The sequence below is a fragment of the Phacochoerus africanus genome, chromosome 3, assembly GCF_016906955.1.
Source record: "Phacochoerus africanus isolate WHEZ1 chromosome 3, ROS_Pafr_v1, whole genome shotgun sequence".
Classification (NCBI taxonomy): Eukaryota; Metazoa; Chordata; class Mammalia; order Artiodactyla; family Suidae; genus Phacochoerus; species Phacochoerus africanus.
This window is the reverse complement of record NC_062546.1, coordinates 190,051,911-190,064,730: the sequence shown is the minus strand read 5'-3', so window position 1 is coordinate 190,064,730 and position 12,820 is coordinate 190,051,911. Positions and strand designations below refer to the sequence as shown.

Here is a 12,820-nt window from a genome sequence, read left to right as displayed (position 1 = left end):
ATAAAATAAGGCACTTAGAGCTGGGACCAAAATTTTGGTCTCAGTGCCTATATCCTTAGAGCATAAAAGTTCATTTTCATATCAGTCTATGCAGAATTTTCCTTGGGTGGTAAATCTCCTGTAGTAGAAATCAGAATACATTTGTAGTGCCAGCTGCAGATACTTTTTTTTTTTTTTTTTTGCATATGGAAGTTCCCAGGCTAGGGGTTGAAAAGGAGCTATAGCTGCCATCCTACCCCATTGCCACAGCAACACAGGATCCAAGCCGCATCTTCGACATACCCCACAGCTCACGGCAACACCAGATTTCCGACCCTCTAAGTGAGGCCAGGGACTGAACCTGCATCCTCATGGATACTAGTCAGATTCGTTTCTGCTGTGCCACAGTGGGAACTCCCTGCAGATACTTTTGAGGGTTCTTGTGCTTCATAAATCATCAGTTGGTACAGATAAGTGAGAATTCCATTATCAGATTTTTCTATTAACTTTGACTTGTTACCTTTTGGCCTCTTCTTTGAATTTTATGTTGTTTTGATCCTTGGTGATCCATTCATATTTCTAAATATAGGTTAGGTTAATTATTAGAAATTTCCTCAAAAGTTGTGTAATAAAGCTTCAGCCTAATTGAAAGGCTTCCTGTAGGGCTGGGCATGCTCACATGCCAGCCCCTTAGAGTCCGGAAGGGGTGAGGGGAGGGAGGAGCGAGCTGGGGTCCCCACAGTTGCCACAGAGAATCTTTCACTGTAGGCGTGGAGCACTTTACTTTGCAGTCCTAGGTAAAGGTGCCTTTGCTGTTTTTAATTTTCTGTGCTTCTTGGGAAGGCCCCAAGACCCATGCTTGGAGGTTGAGAGAGAACGGTGATAAGCGCTGGTGCTGCTATAGGCCATCATTTAACAAATCACCCTGGTGATAACCCCAGAAACCCTGTCCATAGACTTTTTAACTCTAAAATTTTTTTCTGCTGCACTTTATTTCATCAGGAGGAGTAGTTCTTATCTCTGTAGCAGACCTCTTTTACACTCGTTTTTAGTAGTGATTATTTTGCTGTTTTCCATATCAGTCTATTTTCATCTGACATTACTTTTGCCTTCTATCTTGCACTATTATGGTTTATTTTTCTTTAAAATTTTCTATCATATTATTGGGATTTGAGGAACAAGAGGAAGTAAGTCTCAGTAAGTCTACCATTTTGAAAACATAGTTTTACTTTAATTTATATGGAGTATGTTTCCGGTTGGTGTAAGCCTGGATTTTATTTTATAACAAAAGAAGCTTTTCTGATGGGTTATCCTAACTATGGACCTATGGGCTCCCTGCCTGCCATGTGATGTACAGAGAGGGCCCTGCAGGAGAGGTAGCCCAGCAGTTCCGTAGAGCGACTGAGACAGAGCACCCACATGTAAGCCCTGGCTCTGCCACTTACCAGTGGCTTAGCATTGGACAATTTACTTTTCCTGTGCCTCAGTTTCCTCTGCACAGTGAGGGTAATAATAGCACTTACTTCATTAGATTTGTTGTGAAAATGAAATGTACTTTGAAAAGTTCCAGCCACATGGTGAGCACTGTTTGGTGTTTGCTCTTTCGAGGTATTAGTAATCCCTAAGGCCATATACGTTGCATCTTGGTCTCTGGAATTTTTCCTTGAGGATGAATTGAAAATCTTTATTGGTCATTAAAGGGTAATGTTACCTTGTTGAAGCACTTGGAGCTCATCTGTATCCTGACTTTTGACTTAATTGGTTTTTCTTCTATTGTGCACTATTTTTTTTAGGATAAAAAAAACCAAAATGTACTAATGGGAATTTACTTAAGAAATCGGGAATGTTGTTTTTCAAGTAATTCATCACCCATTACTTTTCAAAGAATTGAGTGCATGTTTTTTTACCATCTCTCAAACTGGGAACCATTATTCTGTTGAATTTACATTAGCCATTTCCTCCTAAATAATGGAACTGTTTTGAAGAAAAAAATCTAGACCATCAAACTTGAAATCATAGAGCAATTTTCTAGTTACAGAAGTGTCCCAAATCTTCCCTAGTGAGGGCAACACTAAAACTATCGGTTCAAAAGAGAGATGTGTGGCCAGAGTGGGCAAGACAGTCACATTCATTGTGCTGGTAGAAAAGTATTTTCTTTTTCTTTGCTAGGAACTGCTTGGAATGTAAGAGGAAAGGTTTCCAGTCTTGAGACAGACCAGTGAAAAGTTTTCGTAAGTCGTGATCCAAGGGAAGGTACAAGATGCCCTGATAGCACAGAGAAAAGAGGGACAACTGCCTCTAGTTTGTTCTGTTAACATTTAGGAAAACCCAACACTCAGCCTCACGTCAGTTTTGTGTAGGCGAGTGTATCTTCCAAAATGGAAATGGAAAAGGAGTCAATACTGGATTTCAGTATACCTTCCACAAATTCTGTGTGACCCGTGTTCCTGTAAGAGTAGACGAAAGTCGCTAGCCCCTTCCTTTGTACTTGGCCTTCTTGGACAGTTTCTTTATGCTAATGAGGACCTTCTGGCTGGCAGTCCATGCCACGAGGCTGTCAGGCTGCCCTGTGAGGGACTCGGGCACCCTCCTCAAGTGTGAGACACACTGCTGTTCTTTGAGGCTGAGCCAGTCATTGCATTTATTGAATTGTAAGATAGAAGTTACACCATTTTAAAAAATTAGTCCCAACTTGAAGGACTAAGCCGATTTATCCCCTTCCTTGGACAGAGTGCCATGTGTCTTTAGAATGAAAAGTTAAATGCAGACTCTGCCATGGGGTAGATTTTGTTATAATGGGAAGTCAGTAGAGGCTGCATGAAGCTATCAAATCAGCTGCTGTTTGAGTTCCTGGTTGGTTTTGGTTGTTGATACTCGTGTGTGTGTGTCTTTTTATCTTCTGAGGGCTGCACTCACGGCATATGGAGGTTCCCAGGCTAGGGGTCTAATAGGAGCTATAGCTGCCGGGCTATACTACAGCCATAGCAACACCAGATCCGAGGCTCACCTCTGACCTAAACCACAGCTCGCAGCAACGCCGGATCCTTAACCCACTGAGCGAGGCCAGGGATTGAACCCTCAACCTCATGGTTTCTAGTTGGATTTGTTTCCGCTGTGCCACTTTGGGAACTCCTGTTGATACTCTTTTTGTTTTCTCTGTTCAGTGTCAGTAATAAACTATAAACAAAAGTGAAAATTGCTTCAGAGGAACAGTTGTGAATTGCTGATCTTCATGCCCAGAAATGCAACTATATTTTGCAAAGTCCAGCATGTTTTATTGAACACAGATTGAATTCTGCCATCACAGTTTATTCCACAGTGGTCACTGAAGCTGCCAGAATGCCTAGAAGCTCACAAAAATGGCAGGAGAAAATGCATCACAGGGTTGAATCTAAGTTTAAAAGGAATGATGGCCTAAGAAGGGGGATATGGTTTGACTCTGCAAAGCAGGTATACAGGTGATTTAAATTTAGCTTGATGCAGTCAATCCAGTTGTAGTGTGATATCTGTGGAGAATGCTGATAATCATATTGCCATGCACTTTAGTTTTAACTACTGCATTTAAAGAATTTGGGGTGTTAATAAATATTACAACAGAAGGAAAGTGTGAAAGGCCCTACCCCTCAGAGGGGTCTAGTTATCTCACTTGCCTCACAAGTGCACTTACTCCAAGTAGTTTTATGTATAATTCTTTGCCTGATTAAAAAAACTCAACGAAAGCATTTTCATTATGAACTTGTAAAATACTTCAGCTTTGAGAAATTGTCCATTAATTCTTTAGCCATTAAATAATGGAAGATTAGCATCCACATGTGGAATGTGGCTTTCTGAAGAGAGCTTATGTCATCAGCCTGGATTAATTTAATTTTACTACTTCATATTTTTGGCATGTAGAATTTCCAATTAATAATTCAAAAAATATGGGTGTAAGGAACATGGACATTTGAAGTAGCATCATTTGCAGTATGTGATGGCATCTTAACTATGTAAATAACATCATTTTTAATATAGAAAGTTATTTTAGTATGTTTGGTTCAACACAGTTAAGATCTGTTAACGTGAGTATAATGTGCTCTGTCATGCATTGAATATTGTGTTTTTTTAATAGATAAAAATCCATTCCAGGTTTATGTTAAGGAAATAAAAGCCAACCCACAAGGAACTTTTTCCTTCATGCATGAGAAGGTCATTGATTTTTCCTCACATTTGTTTCTTGGCTTTCAGTATTATTTAAAAGTCTCTTAACTCAGTGCTATATTATAGGAGTATTTTAAGGAAAATTGTTCTTAAGTTTTATTGTGTTGGTTTTTAAAATTGAAACACATTTACAGTATCTTTTCTTTTTTTTGCTTTTTAGTGCTACACCCGCAACATGTGGAGGTTCCTAGGCTAGGGGTCAAATCGGAGCTACAGCTGGTAGCCTACGCCACAGCCACAGCAACGCCAGATCTGAGCCACATCTGTGACTTAAACCACAGTTCATGGCAATGCCAGATCCTTAACCCACTGAGTGAGGCCAGGGATCGAACCCGCAACCTAGTCAGATTCATTTCTGCTGCGCCACCATGGGAACTCCACATTTATAATATCTTTAAGCACTTTCGCAAATACATGTTTTTAAGAGTAATTGTTTTTACATTAAAAAAAAAAAGTATCCAACTTCTCCCAAATCTTACTCTCAAGAATTAGTAGACATACTGTGCTTATGCAGTCACACACTTATATTGCTATATATAGCCACAGATAAATACTTTTTAGTGTTTACATTAATAGGATTATGCTTTATCTGTCTCGTTCTGCGCTTTTTTCCTATGAACATATTCTGTCCACCTCATTCTTTTTAATGGTTGCATAATACTCCACCGTAGGGGTATTCTGTTATTTACTCAGACTGTTATGATGACTGTTTAGACTGTTACCACTTTTTTGCTAAAATGTCCATTGGTAATGACTATTCTTGCACTGTTATACAAATATGTATTTTTAGAAATTGAAGTTGTCAGCCCATAGGCATGCACATAAAACATTTGATACCTTATCAAGTTCTCCTCTAAAAGGGATATTTTACAAATTTGTAATCCTACCCAGAGTATATAATGGTTCCTGTTTTGCCACATTAGATCTAATTTTTTAAGGTACATGTCATGACAAGATTCTTGTGGCTTTTGTGAATCATTAGGTCTACTTTAAAATTCTTCAGGAGATAAAATTTGCAATATAAGCTATAGTCACTTGGTGTACTAATATTAAAGAAATTTGTTAGATGTAATAGACTAAAAATCAAGGTGGTTTGTTTCATTTTTTTGAGGTTGGCCTGGCTGCTGTTCTCAAACTCAATATCAGCTGCCAGTTGTCCTGAAGCTTTGTTGGCTTCCAGTAGGCTTTCTCCTAGCACCTTTTTTTTTTTTTTTTAAAGGGCCTCACCTGCAGCGTATGGAAATTCCCAGGCTAGAGGTCAAATGGGAGCTGCAGCTGCTGGCCTACACCACAGTTCACGGCAACACCAGATCATTAACCCACTGAGTGAGGCCAGGGATTAAACCCGTGTCCTCATGGATACTAGTTGGGTACGTTACCCCTGAGCCACAGTGGGAACTCCCTCTCCTAGCATCTTTATTTGGGCTTCTCAGTGAATGTGAGAATAGAGATGGAAAGGTTCTCTTGAAGACTCTGTCCTTTTGCATTCTGTGGGATATATGGTAACACAACTGAATACCACTCATTTGCTTTTAATCACTGTTGCTTTGGTAAGAGATCTTCATCAAGCTAGTCTAAAAATTTGAGTTGTATGTGATAGCCATTTACTAAGGGACATCATGTGTCTTTTTTTTTTTTTTTTCTTCTTCTTCTTTTAGAAAGTCAGTTGGCATGTTCTTTCTGCTTCCAGAATCATAGCCAGCCACCCCTCCTTTGGGTGGTTTAGATCAGTCTCTCCAGGCAGTACTTTGAAGTCTGTGAAAGACATTGGTAATTTAGGCTGACATACTTGGCAGGCCCATTTAAAAAGCAGAATTGTTTAATGGCATGACACAAGAGGTCTGTTAACTGAGTTATAAAGAACTGAGGCCTTTCCAGCAAACCCTAGTTTTGGCATGAAATTTAAATAGTTCTTATTTTGTGGTGTGCAGTCAATGAATTTCCTGTGATGTAATAGGGTCCCTTAGTGCAGAATACTAGAAAATGGGAATTGCGCTATACCTTGCAGGTTCTCTGAGGAGGAATTCTGGGTGGGAACTCAGTATGTGTTACCATTTCTCTTTTAATTCATTTCAGCTAATTCAGAGGGAGTATCTTAGCAAGACATGAGGAAGCAAGTCTAGAGCGAATGGTAGCACTTGGGAGAAATGTGAAAAAACAGTCAATCAGGAGGCACCCAAATAATGTGTTCAATCTAATTCTTATGGTGGGCTTAATATAAAGCCCTGAAAGTCAGTGGCCTTTCCTAAAAATACTGCAAAATTGAATCTAAAAATAGCACATTATTGTGTATGTGTGTGCTGTAAACATCCTAAAAACCTTTCTTAAGTGGAGTGTTTTTTTTTAAGTCCTATATTTTTTATTGTAATTTCATTATTCTGATTATCAATTATTTAATTTTTTAAAAAATAAGTCTTTAAACCAGATGTTGCTCCTCTTATCAGAAAGGCAAGTTTTCCATAACTTGGAGATCAGGAGAGACGTATTCCAAGGCAAAGGTTACCAAAATAGAGCTTCCAGTTTGTGTTGCTAAGCTCTCTGAATGGTGGCATTACTGTTGGGCTCTTCCCTCACAGCAAGAGTGGAGCTACAAAGTAGTTTCAATACGTGCCTGTGTGTTAAAGTAGAAGCATGTGACACCAACAAATGGGTACCACATGGCAGAGATACCCAGGAGCAAGTCTGTAATATGAAAGGGATAATTTAGTTCTGTTTCATTTCGTTTTTTTCCCTTCAAGGGGGAGGGGGGCAGGGAAAGGGGATGGGGAAGGGAGAGAAAGAGTTGGGGAGAGGGAGAAGGAGAGAGAGAGAGAGAGAGTGTGTGTGTGTGTGTGTTTTCCCACAGAGGAATCAGGTCCCTTGTTTTAGTTAATGCGTGTGTTTGATTTAGTGAGGTTTGATGGCTACCTGGCTTTAATATTAATCTTTATTCTTACACCTTTGATTATAGATTTTAGATACCACATTTCTTTATCCGTGGATGCGGAAATGAGGGAGAATGACAGTGGTACAGTGCTCACTTTCCAGCATCAGCTGGCTCTTGTGCTGGCTTAGAATTTGGCCACTGTCTGGTCCTGACCTTGCTTAACTCCCTTTCCAGACTTTATTCATTTATTCAGAAAGCAACTGTTGAGGGTTTAGTCTGTGCAGGCCCTGTACTGGCCTTGACTTCTACCCTCTAGGGATACTTAGAATGGAGCACTTTGAACATAGTAGCTACCAAGAAATGTTACCTGGCAAGAACAGTAAGTTCTCTACCTATTCTCTGTCAGAAGTTTAACTCAGTGTACACTTTCCCTGAGTTACAATACTATTGATGGCTAAAAACTGACTTCAAAAAGTAATTTATTTCAATTACTTAACTAGAATTCTTAAATATGAAAACTTTTGAAAATGAAACATCTGTTTGTCATATCGAAAACATTTCAAGAATGCACTTTTGACTATATTAAGTGTATGTTCAGATGTAAGTTTGCCCTTATATTGTTTGTTTTCCTCTAAATCCTTTAGTGATTTCATCTAAATCCTTCAGAGGTTTGGAGATTTCTCCTGTGCAGTGGAGAAAGCCTGGGTTCTTGAATTAGGCAGTCCTGGTCAAGTTCTGATTTTGAAACTTATTAGGTGTGTAATTAATTACAATTAGCTCCTAGCAGTTAGGTTGACTTTGAGCAAAACCTTTCTGAGCTTTTGTTTCCCCATCTTCTTTTCCCTTTCCGTTTTATAAGTATAGTGAAACCTACCTTACTTTCTTGTCTTGAGAATTAAAGAAGAGGGTTGATAGGTACTAAGTCCTAGCACATAGTAGATAATGAGTTCATCTTAGTTTCCTTTTCCTTCCCCCCCTTTATGGGCTCACTTGTAGATTACTTTAGTGGTAGAATGCAGTGCTTTTTTTGTTTTGTTTTGTTTTGTTTTGTCTTTTTGCCATTTCTGGGGCCACTCTTGAGGCATATGGAGGTTCCCAGGCTAGGAGTCTAATCGGAGCTGTAGCTGCCAGCCTACACCACAGCCACAGCAACGTGGGGTCCGAGCCTCATAGGCAACCTACACCACACCTCACGGCAATGCCGGATCCTTAACCCACTGAGCAAGGCCAGGGATCAAACTCGCAACCTCATGGTTCCTAGTCGGATTCGTTAACCACTGAGCTGCAAAGGGAACTCCCAGAAGGCAGTGTCTTAAAATACTCTTTTGTTGATTTGGCTGTCTGGAAAGTGAAAGACATTCTATATTTTATATCAGTCATGGCTGGTACGTCTGTGGGAGAACTTTTGATCAATACATGCTAATATGAAGCAGTTTTTAATTTCCAGTTTGTTCCCCCAAGTAGACATTAGTTTCATCTTTCTCTTTTTAATTCGAAAGACAAAATGAAGCCAACATTCATTCAGTGTTTGTGTAGAGGAATTTGGAATCATTTCCTCCAGAATTTATTAAAGAGCCACAAGTATATTTACCTGTTAAAAAGTTAAAATGATCACTACCAAATTTGAGCCTGTTTTTATATGCTATGTACTTCTTTCTTTAAAAATGAATTTTAATACTGTTTTAGATTTTAGTAATCATTACTACAAGATACAGTTCTGTCACCCCCCAAATCCTTCACGTTGTCCCATTGTAGTCACATTCCCCCCCGCCCCCATGTCTAAGCCAGCTACCAGTATCTGTTCTCTGCTGCTATAGTTTTTTGTTTGTTTTTTGTTTGTTTGGGCTTTATTATGGCCACACCCATGTGTGGCATGCAAATTTCCTGGGCCAGGGATTGAACCCATGCCACAGCTATAACCAGAGCCACGCCAGTAACAACACCGGACCCTTAACCGGCTGAGCCCCGAGGGAACTGCTCTGTTGTTACTCTTTTGCCTTTTCCAGAATGTCATATAAATAGATTTATATTGTTTGTAGCCTTTTAAGACTGGTTTCTTTCATTCAGCTTAATGCCCTTGAGATTCATCTGTTAGCAAGTCTACCTTGCTGCTGAGTAGAATTCCAGTTTAAGGGTGAACTAGTTTATTTAATCATTCATTTTTCACTTGGATTATTGCAATTCTTTTTAAAAATATTACATTTTGTAAGTTTGACCTGATTTTCAAAGTAGAAAAATATATACTAATCAAGAAAAATGGAAGATAAACTTCAAAAAATATATTCCTGCCCAAACATAACCTCTATTAATACTTAGGTATAGTTCTTTATGTTCTTTTTTCTGTGCATGGAGTTTTTTGGTTCACGGTTATATTTGCATAGTTGTGATTCTTCATAAATTGCTTTTATTTCATATTTGTTTTTTTTCGTCTTTTTAGGGCCACACCCACGGCATATTGAGGTTCCCAGGCTAGGGGTTGAATTGGAGCTGTAGTTGCCGGCCACAGCAACTCGGGATCTGAGGTGTGTCTCCAACCTACACCACAGCTCATGGCAACGCTGGGTTCTTGACCCACTGACAGGGCCAGGGATCAAACCCATGTCCTCATGGATACTGGTTGAGTTAGTTAACCACTGAGACACAACGGGAACTCCTGTTTCATGTCATAATTGTGATGTGTGTATATGACATATGCAGTTTAAAAAGATTATAAAGCAAACATTGGTGTAACCATCCAAATTAAGAAATGGAGTTCCCTAGTGGCTCAGCAGGCTAAGGATCTGATGTTGCTGCTGCTGTGGCTCTGGTTGCTTCTGTGGCACAGGCTTGATCCCTGGCCCGGGAACTTCTGCATGCCTTGTTGCCAGTATCTTCAGCCTCTTGTAAGACCCTTTCCTATTATATTACCTTCCCTTTATTTAGAGCAATCACTATTATAAGTCTTGTGATAGTCATTCCTTTCTTTGCTTTGTAGTTTTCCAACCTATATATATTCTTTAGACAATATGATTTAGTTTTGACTCTCTTTGAACTTTGTGGCTTCCTTTTTTTTTGGTTTTGAAGTATTTGCTCTAGGTCTGTTGGGGTAAATCTTCATAAAAATGCTTTTTATCCACATGGTATTCTGATGAGTGATTGTGCTGTACTTCAGCCCATTTCCCAATTTAGGTTGTTTCTGATTTTCATATTATAAATAATGCTTTATTTAGAAATAATGTTTTTCTACCTGAAACTTTTGTTGTTTCAGGATTATATCCTTTGGACAGTGTGTGAATAAAAGAATGCAAAGTTTTAAGACTCTGATATATGTTGCTAAATTCTTTACAAATGGTTTTAGCAATTCATGTCACGATAAAGCCTTATTGTTCCTGGGCCAGCATGGAGGGTTTTCCACAGCCCCCCTAAATAAAAGCACCTCAGGGAATTTGATGTTTGAAAACCATCTTATCTTGCATTTGTGAGGTTAATTGGTTCTCTGTTGACTAATTGGTTTTCTTTTTTGTTGACTTTGCCTAAGATTGTGTTGGGGTAAATCACTTTCTTAAGTGATGGTCAATGTAGCCTTGTGGCCAATTCTTTTATTTTTTCAGATGTAGGTGCAAGAAACTACAGGCATCTCTGTGCTGTTTATTACAACAAGAATCCTGGGTTTGAGATAATCCATGGGCTCCTGGACAGAATCATGCAGCTATTTGCTGTGCCTCCTGGTGAAAAGAAGGGAGGATATGTGATCAAAGCATCAGAAGGTGAGACGGATCATCTGAGTCCAGAGTCAGTGGTACTGTGATGAAGAGGCCAAGCTCTATTTGTGATAAAGGGTTTTTGGTTTTGATTTGGGATGGGGGAGGTGGCACATAGAGTTTCATTTCAATTGTCATTGTTTTCTAGAAATATCCCTTTTCCCTCCAGCATTTTAAGAAAATGCTCTTAAGAGCTCTTGTAGTGCCGCACAGGATTCTTTTGTTCCAACCGAGTGCTGGTAACCCCTAGTTACCGGCACCATCAAGCCATGACAGACCCACAATCCAAAATGGAAGCTGAGAGAACCTAAACTCATGACTTGCCCTCAAAGCTGCCTGTCTGAAGCCTTTAGGGCAAAAGGAGGAAAAAGGCTAACTTATATAATAGCTAACTTATATAATTCCTAAAATGCTAGTTTCTTCTTGTTTGAGGAATTCTGAAATTTTTGCTTTTCATATTCCTAAAGCTTGCATCTGAGTTTATTTTGTTAGATAAGAGATCCAGAAGCAACTTGAAAGAAATACTTTACTATTTTACTTACTTTACAATTTTTTACTATTTTACTTACTTTACAGGTTTTTATATATATATATATAAGTGTTTTGGGTATCTTAAATTTCTATCGGAACATTCAGTTTTTTTTTTTTAGGTTTTATTGAAATATAGTTGTGATAATTAGAACATGCATTTTTTTAAAAGTGTTATTATTTGTAGTGGTGTGAGGTTTGGAGGGTATATTTTTGTTTTTCCCTTAGTTCTCAGATTTTTTAAAATTGTTATTTGTTTTCATTTTTTTAATTTGGATACTTCTTTGAAAATGCAATAATCCTAAATATATGGGCCTTTTTATTTAATTTTTTTTTTTTTTGGTCACACCCATGGCATGTTGAAGTTCCTGGGCCAGGGTTCGAACCTGTGCCACAGTTGTGACCTGCGCCAGAGCTGTGACAATGCCAGATCCTTAACTTGCTGCACCACATGGAAACTTCCTATGTGAGCCTTTTTAGGTTGAAGATTTTTGCGGGGTTTTTTTGTTTTTGTTTTTGTTTTTTTTTTATAAAATTGAGAGATTAAATATGGCAGGGAGTTACCATTTTCTACCGTGTCTCTCATTCACAATCATCAAGAGAAGACGTGCTACTCTTACAGAATTTTAGAGTTTTGGAACTGGGTCCTGGAGTTCATCAAGTCCAGTTTCCTGATTTGGCAAGTGAAGGAGCTGAGGCTCGGCACGTTAAGTGAGTTGGGCTGGTTCACACACGTAGAACCCAGGGTTCTTGCCTCCCAGTGTTCTTTCCACAAAGTCAAGTTGCCTGTCTTTATAGTGGCTTTACTTTCTCATTGACCAATTAACTCTTCTAGAATTCAGCTTTAAGATCTGGTCATCCAAGTTAATGGCAACCTGAAAGCTGATGTGATACATGTGTTTTTTGTTTTTTGTTTTTTTACTTTCTATACAAAGTTTTTTCTCAGAAATTTTACTTTATATAGCAATTAACTGGATAAATCTGTTCCCTGAAACAAATTACACCATATATGTGACATCTAATTTTTTTTTTGTACTCGAAAGGTTGCAGAGAGCTGAAACGGTAAATTGGAGCATAATTTGTGGTGGATATTGTACTTTTATATATGACTTTTCTATTAATGATGATTCTATAAGCTGTAAGCCAACATCTTAATATTATGGCTTTCCCATCTCATTAAGTTCCTTAGACATCTATTTCTCAGAAGAATCTGAGTTCTCAGTCATGAGATAGGCTTTAAGAAGATGGAATAAGTAGGACATGGGCACTGCTGTCAACCTATAGGGGAATGATCACTGCATACCAGCTCTCACACCAAGCTGCTAGGCCAGTTCCTTGAAGTTTCCAAAGAGGGAGGCAGGGCAGCTTCTTGGGGGCCTCTGGGAAAGCAGTAGTGAGCTTCTGGGCAGTGACATGGGCCTTTGAAGGAATAGGTGGAGACAGGGAAACAGGGCAAACCAAACCACCAGAACAAAGCCAGATTCATGGGAAACATGGCCTAGTGCAATTT

General features: G+C 38.9%; 1 protein-coding gene across 2 annotated transcripts in view; it reads left to right on the top strand.

The window, feature by feature from the left end:
• The window catches only part of FARSB (phenylalanyl-tRNA synthetase subunit beta), an 81,429-nt gene that overhangs the window by 41,420 nt on the left and 27,189 nt on the right, over positions 1-12,820 (top strand). The window contains exon 16 of one of the 2 annotated variants that reach the window (XM_047773624.1): positions 10,633-10,788. The exons of the other annotated variant lie outside the window; for it this stretch is intronic. Within the exon in view, the coding sequence (XP_047629580.1) occupies positions 10,633-10,788 (156 nt within the window). The remainder of the gene's footprint in view (positions 1-10,632; positions 10,789-12,820) is intronic. 2 annotated transcript variants of the gene reach the window in all.